Genomic DNA, 22,423 nt, shown 5'->3' on the forward strand with positions numbered 1-22,423 from the left:
AAAAATTCCATTCTGGGTAATCTGAACTAGAAAACCTAAAAAGCGGGGGGACTGAAGTAGCAAGGTTTTAGTAGAGTGATTCAGAGACCACCGTGGTGACTCATGCGCATGCTTACGGCATAAGGAGGCAGGTACGATGAGGAAGGAGGGTTAGTAGAGAAGAATGGAGAGAGACTATGGAGCAAGATTAGATTGTTCCCTAGAGAGAGAAAGAGAGAGAGAGTAATAGGACCTTGAGATCCCGATTCCTTTTTTTCTTTTTACACACACACACACACACACACACACACTTTTTCTCACATTATTCTCCATCATGTTCCATCACAAATGACTAGATGTAGTTCCCTGGAGATCTCCTGATTCCTGGCAGCTTTCAGTTCCAGTCTACATGTATCTTCACAAGAAGCAATTCCCTTATTCTATCCTCTGTGATTTGAAGTAATCTATACGTGTAGTTAAAATAACCCTGACCAGAGATGTAGTAATCTATAACAGCCTTATCAGATCCCATCCATTGTAAGTAACAGATGTATTTTTTGGCACACCCATAGTCTTTTTTTTTTTTTTTTTTTTTTTTTTTTTTTTTTTTTGTCTTTTTTGCCATTTCGTGGGCCATTCCTGCGGCATTTGGAGGTTCCCAGGCTAGGGGTCGAATCAGAGCTGTAGCTGCCGGCCTACGCCAGAGCCACAGCAACATGGGATCAGAGCTGTGTCTGCAACCTACACCACAGCTCACGGCAACGCCAGATCCTTAACCCACTGAGCAAGACCAGGAATCAAACCCACAACCTCATGGTTCCTAGTTGGATTCATTAACCACTGAGCCATGACGGGAACTCTCTGGCACACCCATAGTCTTTAGTAAGAAGTGGCTACAGGTGGCTCATTGTCTCCAAGTCTCTTCCTGGGAGACCTCCAAGGCAGAAGGAGACACAGTGGAAACTGTGGACGGCCAAGGTCTAGAAACACAATGAAAACATACATTTCCTCTTTTTTACTGTAATAATCTTAGGCACACCATAAAGAAGGTTATCTAGAAGAAGTCTAATTTCACGCCATAATTGTAAATGAATAATATTATGGATTAGTCACCACATAGAGGAATTTGAAGAGCAGGGTCATTTCTCCCTCATTTGAAGAACATTTCCTTGTGGTAGTGTTGCAGGCTCTGAATGAAGTAGGACCCATTTTGTAAGCAATATGTGTCTGAAAGTTATCTTTAGCAAATAGAAACCTCATCCATCTCATAATATGATTGTCCCAAATACGAACAAGAATAAAAGTGAATAGGTACATGCAAAATGTTTAGCAGCTGAAGATGAAACTCAAATAATTTGTACCCTGCACTAATATCCACCCATTCAGTGCCTGTTGAGAAAGATGTCATTTAAGGACCAAGGTTTATTAAAGTTTAGCACTTATGTAGAAGTCTGTGGTCAACCCCATGGGTCACTTAAGATTCCTAATTCTGCCTTGATTCATGCAATAAAATGCCTTCTGCATCTCAGTTCTGTGAACTATTGTACTTATTTAGCTTCTAAACAGTCTGAAGTGGCTTTCTTCTAAGTAGTTGTAAAAACACACACCCACAAAGCCACCCAGAAAGCAAGATAATGAAAGAAGGCCATTTACTGCCTCTCTTTGTATTTGTCTATACAAAGTCCTTTAGATATTTAGTTGTAAAACTCATTCCTTGGGCAGCCAGCCTATCTAGACCTCTCTTGTTCCTCAAGATGCTTCCTGCTAAGCATGGACCCCACTTGACATAAGGGGTGTGCACACGTTTCCAACTGTATATTATGAAACTATGATTCCTGGTTAGCAGGCAAGACTCCCTTTCCCTCTCCACCCCTCACACCCATAAACCTTCAGAATGAGTGCAGCCAAGACAGAGACAAAAAAGAGAAAAACCAATCTGTTGACAAGGAAAGTCTGAACAGCTAAAGGTTCATTTACCCCTTAAACATGTGGGCAGTGAGTCCTTGGCTAGTGACTTATCAGATAAAGGCATTTGGGGTACATTATCGAAAATGTAACTTGATTTAGAATAGAAAAGAGTTGGTGAAGTTAATTGCTTTACTCTTTAGAAAAGTGGAATGTGGATCAAGAAAAGAAGCATAATCATTTCCCATTCTCTTAAAGTGGTGTATATTTCCCAGTTTACTCTTTTATTCCGCCCTTAAAAGACAAATTTCTAGAATACTAGGTTATTTTTTTTCTGGGCCGCATCTGCTGCATATGGAAGTTCCCAGGCTAGGGGTCGAATCAGAACTGTAGCTGCCGGCCTGCGCCAAAGCCACAGCAACTAGGGATCCAAGCTGCATCTGCGACCCACACCACAGCTCATGGCATCACCAGATCCTTAACCCACTGAGCGAGGCCAGGGATTGAACTCGAAACCTCATGGCTCCTTGTTGGGTTTGTTACTGCCGAGACACAAAAGGAACTCCCTAGAATACTAGGATTTTTAAGATAGAAATACTCATCAATTCAGTAATTTGGCTTTTTAAAGAAATGAGAGCCCTTTGGATTGATTAATAAATTAATTTATTCGCTAACAATCTTTTGGAGACCATCTGTAGTCTGGAATGCCCCTGGGGCTTCTGGGATTGGCCAGTAATTCTTTGCCTTCTTTAGTGTACAGATGCATCACTCTGACTTACGTTAAGCAGAAATGAGTAACATTTATAAGTAATCAGTAGGTTACTTAGGGTTAATAACATGTATATGTAACAAAGAGTTTATTATATATTTTCTTGTTTGCATAATTTATCCTAGTTTAGTATGGTGTTCGTTTTTATACAAAAAGCATATATAATTGTACAATAGCCAAGTAGCCACTTCAGAGAGGCCACTGGCTGAACATGAGAATGGCCTCTGCCTAAGCCTCTCCTTTTCAAGGCATCACACCCTTCTTAGAAAAAAAAAAGTGAGCACTCCAGTCATGCCAAGAGGAAGTTAGCATTTTGGTTGTGAACAGGGATTCTGGGAACAGGCAGCTTAGGCTCAAATAACAGCACGACCCTTTTTTTGGACTGTGACCTTTGGGAAGCTGCTTAACTTCTCTGTGCCTCCCTCTGTTTCCTCATCCGTGTTAAGGAACCAGGTTCATGAGGACTACATGACTTGGCCAAGTTTAAATTAAAAGGTGAAGTTCAATTCCTGTTTTGCTTGTTCCAAACCCCATAAACATCATTATACTATACTTGCTATCATGACAACTATTTTACATCAAGTATCTAAAGGAACTAGAAAACATCTTTTAATTGGGTACATCAAATGCTTGACAAGCATTAATGTAACACAAGAGCTTGTGGGACTGCCTGGCTGACTGAATAACCAGGGTGGTTCTCTTGCAGTTGCCATATTTATTCTTTTTTTTTTTTTTTTCTCCTGTCTTTTTAGGGCTGCACTCACATCATATAGAAGTTCCCAGGCTAGGGGTCAAATAAGAGCTGTAGCTGTTGGCCTACACCACAGCCACAGCAATGCTGGATCTGAGCCGAATCTGCGACCAACACCACAGCTCACAGCAATGCCGGATCCTTAACCCAATGAGAGAGGCCAGGGATCGAACCCACATCCTCATGGATACTAGCTGGGTTCATTAACCACTGAACCACCATGAGAACTTCCCCAGATTGATTCTTGACTGCGTGTTTTGTTCATCCTGCCCTCCTCATTTATGTGGTCCTTCCTTCTTGTCCTGCTGCTTCCTCCAATTGCTTATTCAAATTCTGAACAACCATCAAGAGCCTCTAAAGATATTACCTCAGTATTTCCCACAACTTAGTGAGTAGTGCCAGATATGTGTACCATCTGCACAGTTGTTTATTTAGTACTTTCTTTAAATTGATGCACTTTTTATTCTTAAATTTGTTTGAAAAGGAAACCATCATAAATGAAACACGAGTTTCACTTGGCATAAACAGAAGCTATAAAATCACTCCGATGTAAGCAAAATAAAATTCTAGCTAGATTTTGTTTCTTGCCAAAGGCTCTGAGTTTGAGGCTAATTTGACCTTGTTTAAGAAATAAATTAATCACTTACCTGGCAAGGGCAATGCCAGGCTCATGAAGGTGGTTTTCCCCAGGGCGAGGCTTATCCATTGCACCCTGGGATCCATGCTGACCCCCACGATTTCCCCAAATGTGGGAAATTCAATTGCATAATATGTGGCTGCAGGGGACTGCATTTGCATTTTCCCCTGGATGGGGTGTGGGGAAGATAAGCACAAGCTAGTATTAATGACATCTTTGCATCAAATCACAATCTTGAAACTTCTTCATTAAAATAATTAAAATAAAGCTGAAAAGAAAATAACTTTCTCACTGAGTGTTTCAATCTTATTTAAAGCCACTTTCCAGTATTGCCTTAGAGAATCTCTCATACAATGCTATGTATTTCATCCTTTGGAAAACACCAATTTATCTGATCATCTAGCCTCATTATTTCTTTTGTGAATGGCACCATTTAGCTATGGCATTTGGGAACTTAATTACAATGTTTCTTATATGATATTTAATTAATTTGTATCACTTCATGTGGGTGGATACAAAAGGAATCCTCAAGATAATAAAGTCTTAGTCACAAGACATGGTTTGGCCAAACTAGAAATAATATCATGTACAATGACTCAGTCAATGCTTTGTATGGAAATGATAAGGAAAATGTGAATTGGTCATAGTAAATTATCTTTAAGCAAATTAGTAATGAATTATATAAGGGAATGGCTGTATATATATTTTTCCTGGCCTGTTAGTGATAAGTCATATCATGTGTAATTATATACAGCTATATATAGCTGGAAATACAATGGCCTTTGTAAGATAAGAGTATTTAGCAAAGTTATTTATTATATCATTGCTTAAGCTTTCTGTTTTAAAAGCTAATAGTTTAAGCAAAGTTCAGTTTTGGATTAAATTGTGGATTAAAGTTTAGCATTTCTAAGTTCATTTGCATTTCATAAGATTTCAGTTTCATATCCACCCTAAGGTTTTGGTCTGTACTAAACATCCAAGTTTGAGACTAGGTTAACAGAATGCCCTACACTCATTTGCAATTTGATTTTGCTTACTCCCTCTAATAGCTCAGAGTTTGGCTTTTTCTCAAAACATGTGTGCATTATGAAAGTTATAAATAAAAATCAGGAACAGTCACAAATGTCTCCACTTTTCATTAATTTCCACACAACTTTAGCCATATTCCATAGCATTATCATCTCTATTAAGCTTATAGCCACAGAACTGAATCCAAATCTGAAAGCAATAAGCCATATGAAAACATCACCTTCACCCTTGATTTCAGGGGGGAAAAAAGGTATATATTTTTTCCAGTATTGATTAAATATTTAAGATTTGCAGATTTCTGTCCTCAGAATAAGAATATATTCATTCATATATAAAAGTCTACACCTCTTAAGACCCAATAAAAAGGGTTTGAATTAGGATGTAATTATGTTATTTTTCTTTTATGTAATATTTCCCTTTAAAATTAGTATGCATTTTTGGAAGATGGAAAATGCAAAAAAAAAGGATAATCAGAAGGTTTTGTATGATGTGAGATTAAAAATTTTTCATTCTCAATAAAGTCTATCTTCAAGAAAGGTTATGACCTGATATTAAAAGCAGGAGGAACAAAGGATTTTGATTTCATTTGTATTCTAATCCTCTGGCAGCTGATAAATATTTTAACCACATCTTCCAAACACAGGGTTATGCCATGTTTAAAAGTATTTTAACTAGTTATCAAAAGTTGGAATTAATTATATAAGTTTTCCACTCAGAACAGTTTAGTGTCGGGGGAAAAAAAACTGTCTATTTTAGTTAATGAGGATGGACCTTAGAACCAAGAACCCTGAATTATAATCACAGTCCTCCCCTTGAGAAAATAGTTTTACTTCTTTCAGCTAATATTTGCAGACTGCAAAATAGAAATAACATCTCTCTGGCATTCATCAGCAATTAATATATGATGTGATCATAACGGTTGCTTTAAAATGATTGCTGTTATCATCTGACTGATAATTTTAAATAAGGCATTCATTTTCCCTTAAAAATTGAATTTAAATAGGTAGAATTAGTTTTATTAGTATTAGTATTATCTTTCTATTGTTATTTGTTTTATTCCCTATGTTTTTACTAGAGACCTGATGGTAGGCAGTGCACCTGCAGCTCTAGAGTCAAACAAGAAACCTCGGTCCTCTCGGAGGTACATTCCAACTGACAATGAATATATTTTAAAAAATAAAGTACATGTCCGTACAGTGATAAAAGTCCTGTTGAGCAAATGAAGCAAGGTGGACTCGCCAGGAGGGAGATGAGAGACAACTTTAGACAAGGCGGTTGGAGAAGACTTTTCAAAGTGGTGACATCTGCCCAGAGCCTGGATGGCAGGAAGGAGCCAGTGTAGGTCTGGGAGGATAATACCGAGGCTTAGGGAAGAGCGAGCAGGAAAGCCTGAGGCAGGAGGAGCCCTGGGGCAGGGTGAAACGGCTGGAGATGAACGGAGTGAAGAGCAAGGCAGAGGCCTTATGCTCTGAAGAATGGCCAGCTGTAGTAAGGAGAAGAATAAGGAACCCTTGGAGTAGCAAGAGTTAAATTTTAAGATTTTTCTAGGTCTCTGTTGCCGGTACTGAGGGGAGAGATATAAGTACAAATGAACCACAATTGATTAAATGCTGAGACATATTTGGAATATATTTTGAAGCTAGAGTTGACGGGGTGAGAAAAAGAAGAGAATCAAGAAAGGCCACTGTGTTTTGCTCGTGCACCTAGAAGACCTGGTACCATACTTCCATCTAAGAAGGTGAAGGGGTGGGGGGCGGATTCGAGGATACCAGTCAAGAGTTCCATTTGGGGCATGTTAAATTTGAGCTGCTGGTAAGACAGTCAAGTGAAGATATATAGGAAACAAATGAATATTTTTAGACTATCATTATTGGGCTTTCTATTTGTCTCAATTTTTTCGACATTTTTCCATGTGGCAAATCTTGGTTCATGGTGGTTACACACAAAGTTGTTGAAGTGATCACTGACTATAATTGATTATAATTCTCTCAAGTGATTTTACTTGTAGAAAGCTCTTATGAACTACATTTACATTAGAGGAATTCCCCAAGCTTCAGAAGTATCTGTCTGGACCATTCTGAATCTCCCTCAGTTGAGGAGATACATAACATCTTAGTAAGAATATGGCACATGGCAGTGCCACTCATGAAGTCTCTACTCAAGGTTCTGTAGTTGTCTGGCTTATCTTGGCGTATCTAAGATGTGGGATTGTACCAGATGCTCCAAAGGAGGGTTCAGCAAACTATGGCTCACGGGCAAGTCCGGCCTTGACCTACTTTTCTAAATCAAGTTTAGCTGGACCATTACCACACCTGTTCTTTATATACTATATATGGCTGCATTCACACTCCAATGGCAAATAGAATAGTGGCTACAGAGACCTATGACCCACAAAGCTTAAAATCCTATCTGACCCTTTAAGAAAAAGCTGGCTGACTCCTGCTCAGAGGTTTCTTCTTATCAAGAAGGCTCATGATTTTATGGTTTGAGAAAAAGTGAATCAAAAATGAGTAGAGAGTGAGATCTATTTACCACCCAAAACAATTGTAAGAGGAGATGTGATATTCACCGTTTAATTTTAGCAATTTTCTTTTCTTTCCTCTAAAGCTGAGATTCAGAGTTCAATCACAGCAACAGAAACACCAGGTAAGTTAATTTTCTTTTCTCTGAAAATAATTCTGGGTAAAATCCCAAGAATGAGACAAAGTAGATCAATCAGTTTGAGGGCAGGGTGAAACAGTACAAAAGAAGATGTTACATGGCAACCAAAATATTTAAGAAAACTTACATTTAAAATAATGCAGACCAGGATAATATACAATGATGTGTTGAGTGCTCTGGGGCTGGGGCGAGTGGAACCAGCTCTGGTAAATACATAAAGTCTGTGGAATTTTCCTCTGCCCAGAACCTACTGTTCCTGCTCTTTCCCTGTGGTCAGCTTGCCCTCTCTCAGAAGAATAGACTGTGCATTTGCTGTCTTCTCTACTTTCTAACAAAGCTTGGTCCTGGCATCCAAAGAGATGTTGTTATTAACTACAGTTAACAGCCTAAAATGTTATTACTCCAAGAAATGCTCACGCTTTGCCCCCCTTAGGTTTTGTTTGTTTGTTTGTTTTGTCTTTTTAGGGCTGCACCCACAGCATATGGAAGTCCCCAGGCTAGGGGTAGAAATGGAGCTACAGCTGCCGGCCTACACCACAGCCACAGCAATGTGGGATCCGAGCTGTGTCTGCAACCTACACCACAGCTCACGGCAACACCAGGTCCTTAACCAGGACCTGTGTGGCCAGGGATTGAACCCACGTTCTCTCGGATATTAGTCAGGTTCCTTACCACTGAGCCACAATGGGAACTCCTCCACCCTTAGTTTTAAACTGAATAAATTTTGGATGATGGAGCAATGGAAACTGAAAAAGATTACTGGGTAGAGGAAAATGGTAATGTTGCATCTTCCTGTTGTTTTGAAATTATAATTGAGGGATTTTTAGTCTTCCTACATCCTCCCTGGTACTTACATAAATGACATATCTCTTAGGCTCTCAATCATAATCACCACTGGTATATATAACATAAGAAACATATAAAATAAACCTAAAAATCATGTAACTAAAACAAAATCGGAAAAGTAAAACCGTGAAAATTATGTGACTCTAATAACATTTTCATCACATGCCCTAAATAATCATCATAGTCTCCCTTCTATCTTTTGTGTTCAAGGCCTTAGAAACTGAAATTATTCTGCCTTTAAGTTTTAATTATTTATCATCTACATAATACATCTAATGAATAAAGAAGTTATTTTTATACTGTTAACTCTAGTTCACCCCATCCCCATATTTTTATTCTTATTTCCATCTACATAGTCTAGAAATGCACTAGAAAAAAGCAATGGAAAAAACAAAATAAAACATAGAAAAATAGTACATCCAGCCAGAGAGGGCAGCTTCGCATTGGGCTGATACTTTGCACTGTTCTGGAGAAGTCCTAGCCCCCTGCTTCATAGATTGGTTACTGGGGAGAAGTTACAGATGGAAGAGATTTGGGAAACTGCCAAGTTGTCAGCTCCTTTTAAGGAGAGACTGAAGCATATTTTATTTTGTTTAAAAGAACTATATTTACAAAATGCCAGTTTTAACTATAATTAATTTTTAAATGTAAATAAAAATCCCATTTAGACTCTAATTTTGAGTTATAGAAACTAATTCTCCTAAAACAGATAATACACAAACCACTGATTTGAACAGCGGACTAGAAAGACATGAGGTTGATGCTATTAGCTGTGAGAAAAGTCAGTCTCCAACTTCAGATATACGTTGGGGCTACAGGCTAAATCCAGAGTTACTCAAAAATATTTAACAAACATTCACCCATATGGTCAAGTACAGGCATCTTCCTTAAAATAATGTACTTCTCTTTTAGGTGAGGTTATGGTAGACTTCTAGCCCATGGAATTATTAGTACTCCTTCCTTCTAATACATATGAGTTAATATACATTTCATCTTTAACTCAAATGTACAGAGGCCACAAGTTTGATATTTTCTTTCCTACTATGCATCTAGCTTTAATTTTCTTGAAAAATTATGTTTTTACCACTCTCTTCAAAAACTATTATTAAGGGTCTAGAAATGGGTGATTGTTTTATATTAGATCTTTTTTTGGAATTCAGAATAAGTAAGGCACCTATACATAAAATGTATGACATTTAACTTTGTGTAATAAAGATAAAAGAAAGATAGTCATAGTTACATGGAAATCATCGATCCAGGTCTGAAGACAGGTTGTTCCATTCAACAGAGAGAAGGTAGTATGAGTGGGCAGCTTTGTTTAACAGTGCTAAGCATAAGGAATTCATGCCCAATATCAAAAACATACATAAAGCATGCGGGCAAGTCAAACTTCAACTTCCCACTGTAACACACCTGGTGATGCTTCAAATTGAGTATAATCCTCTGATATGTATTCAGAATGACATATTCAACCAACCACCACTAACCAAGGCATTCAATAAATATTCATTCTGTTCCATTACTTGTAATACCAACTAAGAGTTATGAATGATACACAGAGCTTGCCATTAAGGGTACTTAAGGAGACTAGTCAATATTATAAATGACTCTAATAACTCTAGAAGTCATGTAGGCATAAAGTAATATGCTATAGACAAGCCTCGGATAACTTTATGTGAAAATCAGAGAAGGGAGATAATTTTTTTCCTTTAGCTGTGCTTGTGTTAATATTGGGTGGGAAAAAGCAGCTTAAGAAAGATGAGGAAAGGGTTCATGAAAAAAATGACCTTCTAGCTGCCAGATTTTTTCTGCCTACTCATTTTTCTACCTCTGAGTTCAGAGCTAATGAGGGGACCCACTAAAAAGTGATGAAACACTGTTTATTCCTTAGAGATATATGCAGACATCATGTGGCCATTACAATTTTAAGCAATGATAGAATTCACGCTTCTTTAGCCTTATCAGTTTCCCACAGACAAGCAAGCTAATAACTTGTCTTTGAAAATGAACCTCTTGATTTCTTTGATAAGAGACCTCAACTCTGAAGAAAAATGGATCAATATACCTCAGTGTACTGGGAAAGAAATAAATCGTTTGCCCTTAGTTTTCTGAAAATACAACCAACTATATTAGGGTTTTTCAGAGAAACAGAACAAAGAGAATGTGCCTAAATATGTATTCATATATACTTATGTAAATCTCTAAAGAGATTGATTACAAAGAACTGGCTCAAGCATTACTGAGTCGGAGAAGTCCCAAGATCTCAGTTGGCAAACTGGAAGCCTGGGAAGGCAGCAAAGTGGTTGATATAGTTCTAGCCCCAGTACAAAGGGCTGAGGATTGGGTGAGCCAATGGTGTAAGTTCCAGTCTGAAAGCTGGCAAGCTCAAGACCGAGACGAGCCAATATTTTAGTTCAAAGGCAAGGAAACACTGATAAGCCAGTTCAAGGCAATCAGGCGAAAAGGCTTCCTTCTCACTCCAGGGAGGGTCAGCCTTTTTGTTCCATTCAGGCCTTCAACTGATTGGATGAGAGCCCCCACATTAGGGAGGGCAGCCTGTTTTACTGTCTACTGATGTGAATGTTAATATATCCAAAGACGCATTCACAGACACAACCAGAACAGTGCTTGACCGTGGCCAAGTCAAGTTGACACATGAAATTAATCATCACAACAACATTCCCATAGTGACCAGCGCAGCTGTGAAAATTCTCATTGTATCCCTCTTTACTTTTTCAATTGGGTTTCAGGACATCAGTTGTACTGAAGACATTAATTCTGATGAAAAATCAGAAGCCAGTACAGACAAGTCCCATCAAAACTGACCTCTGGCCTTTGCAAATGAAGATGTTCGATCCTAGTTTATTCATTGTGCTTGACTTCTTATGTAATGCCTGGGAACTTGTTGCAATCTCTAGAAAGTCATATAATGTGAAGCACTGAATTATTTTATACAGAGGATATCTGCATATTCTAACTTTAAAAAACAGAATTGTGACACTTAGAATGTTGTTCTAAGTGTTGTTCACTTAGAATGCACTCAAAGTAGAAATATACCCATAGCAAAGCAACATCCAGAGGGTTTGTTGTGTGTGTGTGTGTGTGTGTGTGTGTGTGTGTGTGTGTGTGTGTGTCTTTTTGTCTTTTCTAGGGCTATACCCGTGGCATATGGAGGTTTCCAGGCTGGGGTCAAATCAGAGCTGTAGCTGCCAGCCTATGCCAGAGCCACAGCAACGCCAGATCCGAGCCGTATCTGCGACCTACATCACAGCTCATGGCAACACCAGATCCTTAAGCCACTGAACGAGACCAGTGATCGAACCCGCAACCTCATGGTTCCTAGTCATATTCATTAACCACTGAGCCACGATGGGAACTCTGTTGTTTTGGGTTTTTTTTAAAACCTTGGAAATTTTATGTTGTTTTAAAATTAGTTGAGAATAAAATATCTGTTATAGAATAAGAAATACATCAATATTTATGCAATATGGTCTGGCATAAACTTCCACTTTAGGAGACTGCATGAATTTATAAATCCAGGTATGGCTAAGTAATTTCTCCTCTAGTTAATGGATCCTATATCAGTCTCTACAAAGTGCCCTGCCCTGTTCTGCAGCTCTCTAGTCTACATTGAAAGGTCAAAAAAACTCACAGTGTCAACTGATTAGTTAGCCAGCACTCACTTTGAGAACCAACACATTTTAATGATATTGCTAAGGGTGTGAGCTCCTCCAATAAACCCTACAACATATTGACCCCATTAGGAATAATTCTTTCAGTCTCCTTCTATGTATTTGCAGTCTGGTTTGGCCTAGTGAAGGAAGAAGGTGTTTTCTTTGTCTCGGTAGAAAGAATACCTTCTTGATTGGAGTCCAAATTGAAATATTTCATGGAACAAAACTAAGAGGCATTTACTTATAACTCATTCCTACTGAGGGACAGCAGCTTATGCAGCATAGTATCGTGGTTGACAGAACAGAGACGAGAATCTGCATTCAAACCCCAGCTCTGCCACTGACCTGTTGTATAAGCTTGGGAAAGTTATTTCGGCTCTCTGGACCTGTTTCCACTTTATGCAATGAAAATATTATTAACACAATAGTGAGTGTAAAACACTTAGAACAATGCTTGGCACATAGTGTCCCATAAGGGCTTGAAAAGGAAATCCTTTTTAATGTTTTCATGTCCATATTTTGGATTGCTTACACTATATTCTCAGAAAGCATAGGGCATGAGTTTCCCAGTGTTTTCAGGTAATACTATTCAAATTGTGAATTCAAAGTAAAATGATGTATCTATTTGGGGAGGGTGATGAGAACATTCTAAACATTCTAAAACTTTCAGAGTGTTGAGAAAAAAAATTCACTGATCTCATTGATAATGATGCCATTAACAAGTAAGATGAACTCAACTCACTTAACATCTGTTTGCTGCATGGTGCAATGGACAGGAAACAGAAAGGGTTTCAAGTCATATGTGGCATCTGGCTTAGCTCGTCCACTTACTGTCAGACGCACTACCTTATCTCTCTAAGCCACAGCATCGCTCATCTTCAGAGGACAGGATAAAAATGTTTAAGAATAAAGTGAGTTAGCGTGTATGAAGATAATTAGCCCCATTCATTCTTTGTATATTGTATGTAATTTTCTGGAAATTAATAACTATATTAAATCACAAAGGGAAAAATATGTCGTCCTTCTCCAACATCTATTTCTACAGAGTTAGTTAAGTAAATAAATCTCTAATCTCAGTTATTATTAGGTTAGAGGATGCTATCACCTCACGTTGGCAATGCTGATGGCCCAAAGCAAAGTGAAAGAAATTTAAGATAAATTTTTTTTTCGTAGCTTTAAGAGTACAACTAAGTCAGAAAGGTCAAGTCTGATGATAGCAGAAACTCATTTGTATGACATGAAGGCAGGAAAACTCCCTTTTGATATTTTGCCCAATAAGTAGATAGGGTGTCCGGTTAAGGATGAAAATGCAAACTCACTAGGACAAAATTTGGATTCAAAGGAACCCTCATAAGAATCTAAAATCTTAAAGCTAGAAGAGACCTCGGGGATCATGTCAGCATATTCCCCTCCCAAAACACAGAATGGGGCCAGCCAAACTCATAGCATTTATTGACTGGACCACTGATGTGCCTTATATAATAGACCCTTTTCCACTCTGATAATGAAAGCCTAGAGTAAGCTGTGCTCCCCTGCCCAGAGAGTCAGGATGCTCAGCGTCAGTTATGTGGCCAACACCAGCAACAGTACTGATGCTTGGTATGAGCTCTCAGAAAGAGCTTGTGGATTTCTTCCATTTACCTTTGTTTGATTTCCTATTCTCATTTTATTCATCTTAACGGCATATATCATTACTAAAGTGCCTCAAATCCTTTTTGTTAAGAATTAATTTATAAAATTCAATTAACAATAACATAACATCTCTTATTTTGATCCCTGACATACTGTTTTCTTATTCTTTATCTCTTGTTTCACATCTGTCAACTTTGGCTGTGCTGTTCACCTCTCCTATGAGAGCTCCTTAAATGAAATAACTATCTCAGGTGCTCTGCTGTATTTCCCTTCAACATTACCGTTGGACTCCAAGTAGCTGTCTGTATCTATCTTTCTAAGTGCTATGAGAAAGAAAATGTGGAGCAGTGTAGGAGGGAGGAATTATGAGTGCTGGAGCGGTGGGGATCAGTTTGCAGTACTGCAAAGGGGGTCCATACAACAGAAATTGGCACAATAAACTATAATTTCAAATTTTTAAGGGGTCAAGCTAGGTCTTATAAAAAAGGTTTAAGCAAATACCAGAAGGAAGTGAGCCACCAATACATAGGGAAGAACATCCAAACAGAGCTAGAACTTGAGGAGAGGTTGGTATGTTTAAAAAATTGCACCAAACAAGTGGACAGGGAGAAAGGCAGGGGATTTGCCAGGCAGATTTGCTAGGACTCGGTGGGCCGCTGCAAGGACTTGGACTTTTTCTGTAAGTGGAATGGAGAAACACTGGGGATTTTGAACAGAGGGGTGGCACGATCTGACAGATGTTTCATAAGTACAACTCTGTGAGAGGAGGGGAGACTGCCAGATGAAACAAGGTTATCTCTTGCAGATTTTCCAGGAGAGAGATAATGGTCATAGGGGAGCTGGCATGAAATCTCCAAATTCTGAATATATTTTGTAGGTAGAGCCTACAGATATTCTTGATAATTGCATGTGGAAGAGAATGGAAGGAGATGAATCAAAAAATAACTTGGAGGTCCTTGGCCTGCACAATTGGAGGAATAACTGCCATCAGCTAAGATGGAAAGGCTGCAGATAGAGCAGAAATTGAAGTTTAGACATGTGGAGTTTCAGATTTTTATTATCTGCCATTATTATGAATCTGGAATTCAGGAATGAGGTCTGAGCTAGAAGTATAATTAGGAGATCCCTTGCATTGATATTGTATTTAAACTTTGAAACTAATTGAAATCTCCAATGACATTAGTATAGTTTAGACATGAGGACGAAGGACTAAATGCTGGGGCCTTCCAAGACTGGGAGTCAGAAAGAAGAGGCAAAACTAGTCAAGGAGATGGAAGAAAAAGCCTCAAGGTAGGAGAAAAACCAGCAGAGTGAGCTCTACTGGAAGCCACGTAAGAAAAATGTGTTAAGGGGGAGTGAATGAGTTATTGTCAAATGCTCAAAAGTCCCCCCCCCTTTTTTTTTAATGAGACAGTTCCAATTACCTATAAATAATGAAAACAATAATCATTCAGTTCAATTGAATCTAGCCCCTCAGACACATACTCTATGTCCATATATCAAAAAGAAGCCTAAGAAACACAAGGAAAATAAAAATACAACACATAGTTTTATTTTCTTTCTTGCACTAGAATATTTTATCCTCTACTGCCTCACACACTTTATGTCCCACTATTATCTGTGTATTTATATGCCTTCCTTTAACAAAGATTCAAGAAGGCCATGAGGGACTCTTCCAGCCCAGGTCCCTTCTCAGAGAAGTCCATGGCTCCCAGGAGCAGCCCTGCTTGCCGATCCTTGCAGGCTCCATTACTGGCTGGGAGCCACCTGCAGAAGGAATGGCAGCAGCACAAACACAGCAGTGGAGCTCAGGGAGCAGGTGAAGAAGCTTGGAAAAGTACACTGCGTGTGGCTGGCCTTCTGTGCGGAACATTCTCATGGCTGCCACAGGTGTCCTGAGACATCAGTGAGGTCTTCTGTCTTTTAAACCTCCAATGATTCATCCAATAGTACAGCATGGGCCAAATATGTACCACTGTCAGATGCCAATGGCGTAAATTTGGATGTACATTATTACGAAAGACTTGGTTCTGCGGGTCTCTTTATTACAACAGACTGTGTTCTGAATGTCATGGCCTCAAAAAGGTCTGTTCCAAGTTCTGGCCTGAAGTTTGCAAACTAAATTTAAATCATAACACAACACAGCCATAATTCAATAATCATTACCATCACCAAAAGTTAGGGTCCAAGGGCAAACCTATGTCATCTAAGAGCACCATATACTCCAGTTCCTCCACTTCCTGACTACAGCAAAGAAGCATTTGAAAATATATACATGCCTGAACAGTCTGTTTCATATATCTTTACACTTAAAATATTTGAGAAAATTAGGCAAATTGACTGGTTGCAAGACAAAACCCTGTAAGTGTCTAATCACAATGTAACAATAGGATATTATTATAAGATCGTATATTGTATAATAATTGTGTACATTATAAACATTAGTATCAACTCTTCTAAGCAATTTAAATTTATTTTTACTCATTTAATTTTCACACCACTATGATACAGAGAAATTATAATCACCATATGTAGATATAGAAACTCAGAAAGAATTTAAGTGCTTTGCCCAAGATTCCACAGCAAATAAGTGTCTGAGTCAGATTTGAGCCTAGATATGCCGTCTTCGAAACCATTATCTTAATCATCCACTATGCCTCTCCCGGACCTCCTCTGCCAATGCTGCTTTCGTAGGAAACTGAAGTCCCAAAGAAATCCACCGAAACTCCTCAGCTCTGAACATATCATAGATGCCTCTCTCTTAATCGTAGAAAGAATCACATTAAGCTCACGATGTATGAATTCAGCCAAGACCTATAATTCCGTCAATATGATCATGCTAATGGACAAGGTTTCTCAAACTGTAAACTAATTCTGACTCGTAAGTCAGGATTAGTATTTTAAAAATGAAATAAAGAGAATAGAAAACAGGAGCTCCCGTTGTGGCGCAGCGGTAACGAACCCAACTAGTATCTATGAGGACATAGGTTCAATCCTGGCCTCGCACAGTGGGTTAAGGATCCAGCGTTGCTATGAGCTGTGGTATAGGTTGCAGATGCTGCTTGGATCCCACATTGCTGTGGTTGTGGCCAGGCCTGCAGCTGCAGGTCCAATTCAACCCCTAGCCTGGGAAGTTCCATATGCTACAGGCCCTAAAAAATAAATAAGTAAAAGCAGAAAAGAAAACACCAGTAGGCAATACATGTAATAGAGGTGAACCTGTGTGTGTGTGTGTGTGTGTGTGTGTGTGTGTGTGTGTGTGTGTGTTGGATTCAGAAATGATTTGTTAACTGAAGGTTGTGGTTAAAACAAAAATAAAACAAACAAAAAAGTCTTTTTTAAGTAGCCAACAAATCCTCTTTTAAGAAGCGTTAATTCTATTGCCTACTTATGGATCGTGTGCACCAACAGTTGGTACTGGACAGTCAACACTTTTTACATAGGAAGAGATTCATCTGAACCAGACAGATCATGCTCAGAATGATAGCTGCCTAACCTGTCTGTGAGACAGTAATAAGGTAGAATGTGGAGACTGGAAAACCCTTAGGAAATCCCAGGGGGATTTATGCCATTGGTTATTTAATCAGCCATCTCATTCTCTACCAGCACAACTGAAAGAACATTCATCCTCACTAGAACACTTAACACTGCAAAAAGCCACTAAGTACCAAGGTTTCAGCCAGTTCCCACTCTTGTATTTAAGATTCTCTTTTCTGCCTGCTTAGTACACTAGCCTGACATTTTTCTTTGTTCTTATGGGCATAGATCTAGCTTCCTCCCCCAGAGCTCTTGCATGGTAAGAAGGGTACAGACTCTTGACATTATTCTTCCCCCACAGATGTCAAAAATGCATAAGCATGCAGTGCGTGCAGGGCTGTGGGTGGCAGAGAAGGAAAGATCCAAGGCACTCATAGGCAATATCAATTTCTTTCATGCGATTATGCATGGCCTTAATACTCCTAGGGGGGCCATAATTATAAGAGATGCCTCTTAGTTCAGCCAAGCAGTCAGCTACATTTTACTGCACACCCACTGTGGTCAGAGCTTCATGTGGCCAATGGAGGGAGTTGGAGCCTTCCCACTCCAGGAACTTGCAATTCAGCAAGGCAGACAGGTGTACTGAAATGCTAATACTTCATACTTCAAAGAAAAGAGAAATGATTCTTCAAATACAAATTACATATTATCCTAGGTTCACAAGAAAATGTGTACACACTTATAAAACATTTAATTATCTCTATTTCCTTGAAGTGTACTGAGATTTATAAATTTTGAGTAGTAAAATTTACTTTTTGTTTTAGTTCTTCTGATTAAAGATGGCAAATGTTGACTTAAGCAAATAATAATAATAGATTTTTTTTTTTTTTTGTCTTTTTGCCATTTCTTGGGCCGCTCCCACGGCACATGGAGATTCCCAGGCTAGGGATCTAATCAAAGCCGTAGACGCTGGCCTACACCAGAGCCACAGCAACATGGGATCTGAGCCGCATCTGCAACCCACACCACAGCTCACGGCAACTCCAGATCCTTAACCCACTGAGCAAGGCCAGGGATTGAACCCGTAACCTCATGGTTCCTATTTAGATTCGTTAACCACTGAGCCATTTCAGGAACTCCAATAAATTTTAAATTAACATTTTCCATGGGAAAAAAGATCATGGGCAGTGGTGGAAATGCAACCAAGTAGCAGTTACTCTAGAGAAGGCATACAGTGTAAATCACTGCTAAAGATAAAAATGAAAGGATCATTGATTTTTTTTCCCCCAATTCTTCCAACCAAAGCCTCAATTGCAGTCTTTCTCTTCAACCACTAAGAAACACTATAAAACCTTAAGTCCTGTGCATGTGTGTCATAAGTATGTATAATGGAAAAAAGCACAATTATTCAAAGTTATAATATCTAAAATGTGAATAATGTTTTTGCATCGATTTGTATCCCATAAGAATCCCATGCAGTAGATGATATAGGCTGTCGACCAAGATGAGAGATTTATTCAAGTTTTCTTAGCCAGTTCTTGGGAGATATAATACTAATATCCAGGTTTTATAATTCCAAATTTAATCATATGTACAAGAGGTGAGAGTTGAACTCAAGATTTAATGAACAATTGTTATGTATCCCACTATTTGACAATAAACAGTTTTCACAGATCTTTAGAAATGCAATGTTTGAACCTGCAAAGAAATCCAGTAAGAAGAGTAAATACTCTAATCTGACTCTAGATTATCGTTTTCCTGCAGTTACCACTCCACTACCAGAATCATCACCTTCCGAAACCAGTACATTATCCTCAATATCAGCAATAACAACTTCAGAAAACACCTTACATTTTCAAGGTATGACTTCCATGTGTATGAGTGGAAACATGCTTCTCTTGACCCCTTCACAGCAAGACAACCCTACCAATCTGAAAAAAAATAGCTTATTGAGGTTTAAGTGATATCGAAAAACCCCTTCACATCCACAAGAAACGGGAGGGGAGGGAGTTCCCCTCTTGGCTCGGCAGAAACAAATCCGACTAGGGGATGCGAATTCCATCCCTGGCCTCGCTCAGTGGGTTAAGGATCCAGCGTTACCATGAGATGTGGTGTAGGCTGCAGACAGGGCTTGGATCCTGCATTGCTGTGGCTGTGGCATAAGCCGGCAGCTACAGCTCCAATTCGACCCCTGGCCTGGGATGTTCCATATGCTGCGAGTGCAGCCCTAAAAAGCAAAGAAAGAAAGAGAAAGAGAGAGGAAGAAAGAAGAAAAGAAAGAAAGAAAAGGAAGGGAACACGAGGAAACTTTTAGAGGTGATGCTATGTCTTTTACCTTAAATTGTGGTGATGATGTCGTGGGTGTATGGATGTGTCCAGACTTGTCAGATTATATCCATTAATTCCCCACCAGCCTTGAGCTCTTTCAGAATGAGATTAAATGTTTTCACTTGAAGTTTTATACCTATAGATCACAGAGGCTTACTTAAAATGGGAGTGGGAAGGTGGGGGGGCATTGTAAGCATTAACACACATTAACCAAAGGTGACTTATTTTTTTCTTTCTTAAAATAATAGGCATTGAGAATGGAAGAAATGCAAGCTCTTCAACCAGCCCCTCTTATTCTAGTGAGTAATACATCTTATCTTCATTCATGGCAGTAGATCTGCAGAATGTTTAACTGTCATAGATAAGGGGAGGGATTCAATTACAGACAGCCTTTTCTCAACTTTGCTGAATCTGAAATCCCATTATAACCCCATATAACTGCCATTTGCTTTGAAAATTTCCTCCTGTGGAGTCTGATTTTAATAAGCACACTTTGGGGATTTTTTTCTTACCCTAATGCTAAGCAATTACACCAAGGGTCAAGGTGAATTGATGGGACTAGTCTCAGATAAGCCAAAGTGCACAGAGGTCTCCATAAAAGTGAATTTTCACCTTTACAGAACTCAATGTTAAGATGGGTTTTTACAGAAATGTTCCATTTTAGCAAAAACATGTATATGTCATATAACACACTGTATATGCTAAGACTGAAGAGAGAATAGTTATTAACTTCCCTGGAGATTAAAAATGAGATAAAAATATTGTGAAGCTGTGATGATAAAAATATTATCTTAGGTTTATGCAAAGTCATTCTATTCACTAAGTCAGCATTGCATTTACTGACCTGCTGACTCACTGATTCATGGCATCTTCATTTTGGGAGGTTCTAATGATCCCGCTCAAGGTCTAATGTGAACCTTCAAGGACTTAACTTAAAACAAACGTTTAACCATAACAGTGAAGTGTAAACCGCCCTACAAATGAATTGCATAACTATTCTCTACCCCTGATAAATATGAGGAGTGTATCCTCAAGCAGATGAGAACGCCTAACTAAACAATGCCTTTAAGTTCTAAATCTCTACTTATATGGCTAGGACAGCTTTTACCTGTCATTACTCTTGTTTTAACCTGGGAAATGAGTGTCAGAAAAGAAGGCAGATGCTAAAGCAAACAAACAGCAAAACCCTTCTCTTTGAAAGAACAGAAAAAATTCACCCGAATCCACTGTGGCAGCATCACTCCCCCAAACAGACATTCACAAACACACATGTACTTATCTTTTTTGAACCACATCGTTCATGTTTAGGAACCATACCCACTGTGATACACATTTATATCCATTTACATTACTTTATACCTTTTTCTAGCTTTGAGATATTATTATAGAAAGATATTTGTGAGTTTTTAGGAAGCTAATTTTATGAATAGGAAATTTTTAATAGGGCCAGTAGGGGATACACATTTTTTCTTCTAGTTTTATTGAGATTTAATTTACAAATAGGACTGTATAAATTTAAGGTGTATAGCATAGTGATCTAACTTACATGCATCATTAAACTTATCACAGTAAATTGAGTGCATATCCATCATCTCATATAGATACTAAAGTAAAGACAGAAAAAAAATTTCTTTTGATGACAATTCTTAGGATTTACTCTTAACAAAAACTTTCATGTGTAATGTTTCTGGGTACAGGAATAATAATAATAATTTAGGTTACATTATAGCCCTAGTATTTATTTGTCTTATAATTGGAAGTTTGTGCCTTTGGACTGCCTTTATCCAAGCTATGTAGATATTTTTAGTAACTTCATTATAAAGTGGTAAGGAATATAAAGTGTGAGTGTGAGTCTGATCATAAGGGGACACCATCTACCTGGCCAGTCTCCGATGTCCTCTCTCCACCAGTCTCTAGGAAAGTGGGAACTGTCTTCCTTAGGGCTGGAATTTTATTTCAGAAAGGCTGCAAGACTGACATCAAGTGGATGCGTCAGAAATGACAGCTAGAGCAGAACTAAATGAGATAAACCTTCTTGGCCAAAAGTATCATGTTTTTATTATAGGATGATGTTAAAAAAAAAAAAAAAAAAAAAAAAGGAAGCATACTTTTCATCAGTGGGTAAACTATTTGTTGTGAAATTCCATAGCCACTAACTGACGATGTCTTCAATACCTTTTAGGTATTATTTTGCCTGTGGTTATTGCTTTGATTGTGATAACACTTTCAGTCTTTGTTCTGGTGGGTTTGTATCGAATGTGCTGGAAGAAAGACCCAGGTAGGTAACAGTGTTTTGTTTCATTTTCTAAACTTGAATTTAAACTCTTAAGAAATTATGCACAGAAATGAAATGCCGTATTGCTCAATCACAGAAATAGAAGGAAAGGGACAGAGAAATCCACTGAATACCTTAAACTTCCTACTGAATGGAAGAAGTAGGAATTAACTAGTAAGTGGGACATGTGTTATCAAATACGGACAAATTCTTTTAAATAAAATAGCCGTAGCTTTGTGGGTGGTCAAGGGCATTCTGTAGTAAAGATGACATGCCTTAGCTATAGTGGAGATTGGTTTCATTTCCATGTAACAGAGATGAAGAGAAGTATTGCTGGAAATTTCCCTTGGGGAATTACCTTCCTCCTGGGAGGCACAGCTTCCTTTCAATGAAGGTGTCTTCCGTACTGTGTGTTCTGCTAATCGAATCAGCGTCCCTGGATTGAATACTATCCCCATTT

General features: G+C 38.5%; 1 protein-coding gene, 1 long non-coding RNA gene and 1 other non-coding gene across 10 annotated transcripts in view; 2 read left to right on the forward strand and 1 right to left on the reverse strand.

The window, feature by feature from the left end:
• EMCN (endomucin) overlaps positions 1-22,423 on the forward strand; it is an 82,834-nt gene that overhangs the window by 40,783 nt on the left and 19,628 nt on the right. For all 6 annotated transcript variants that reach the window (XM_084973322.1, XM_084973326.1, XM_084973324.1 and 3 more), the window contains 4 exons: positions 7,678-7,716; positions 19,125-19,220; positions 19,937-19,987; positions 21,871-21,966. In XM_084973322.1, the coding sequence (XP_084829448.1) occupies positions 7,678-7,716; positions 19,125-19,220; positions 19,937-19,987; positions 21,871-21,966 (282 nt within the window). The remainder of the gene's footprint in view (positions 1-7,677; positions 7,717-19,124; positions 19,221-19,936; positions 19,988-21,870; positions 21,967-22,423) is intronic.
• The window catches only part of LOC146401031 (uncharacterized), a 244,697-nt gene that overhangs the window by 22,638 nt on the left and 199,636 nt on the right, over positions 1-22,423 (reverse strand). The gene's annotated exons all lie outside the window — the stretch shown is intronic.
• LOC146401032 (U1 spliceosomal RNA) lies at positions 4,044-4,211 on the forward strand. Its single transcript, XR_014814136.1, has one exon. It is a non-coding gene; the product is annotated as a U1 spliceosomal RNA (small nuclear RNA).

This window comes from Sus scrofa, chromosome 8, assembly GCF_054392235.1.
Source record: "Sus scrofa isolate SSC_HxYL_T2T_F1_AM1 chromosome 8, Sscrofa_HxYL_maternal_Yorkshire_Landrace_v2.0, whole genome shotgun sequence".
Taxonomy (NCBI): Eukaryota; Metazoa; Chordata; class Mammalia; order Artiodactyla; family Suidae; genus Sus; species Sus scrofa.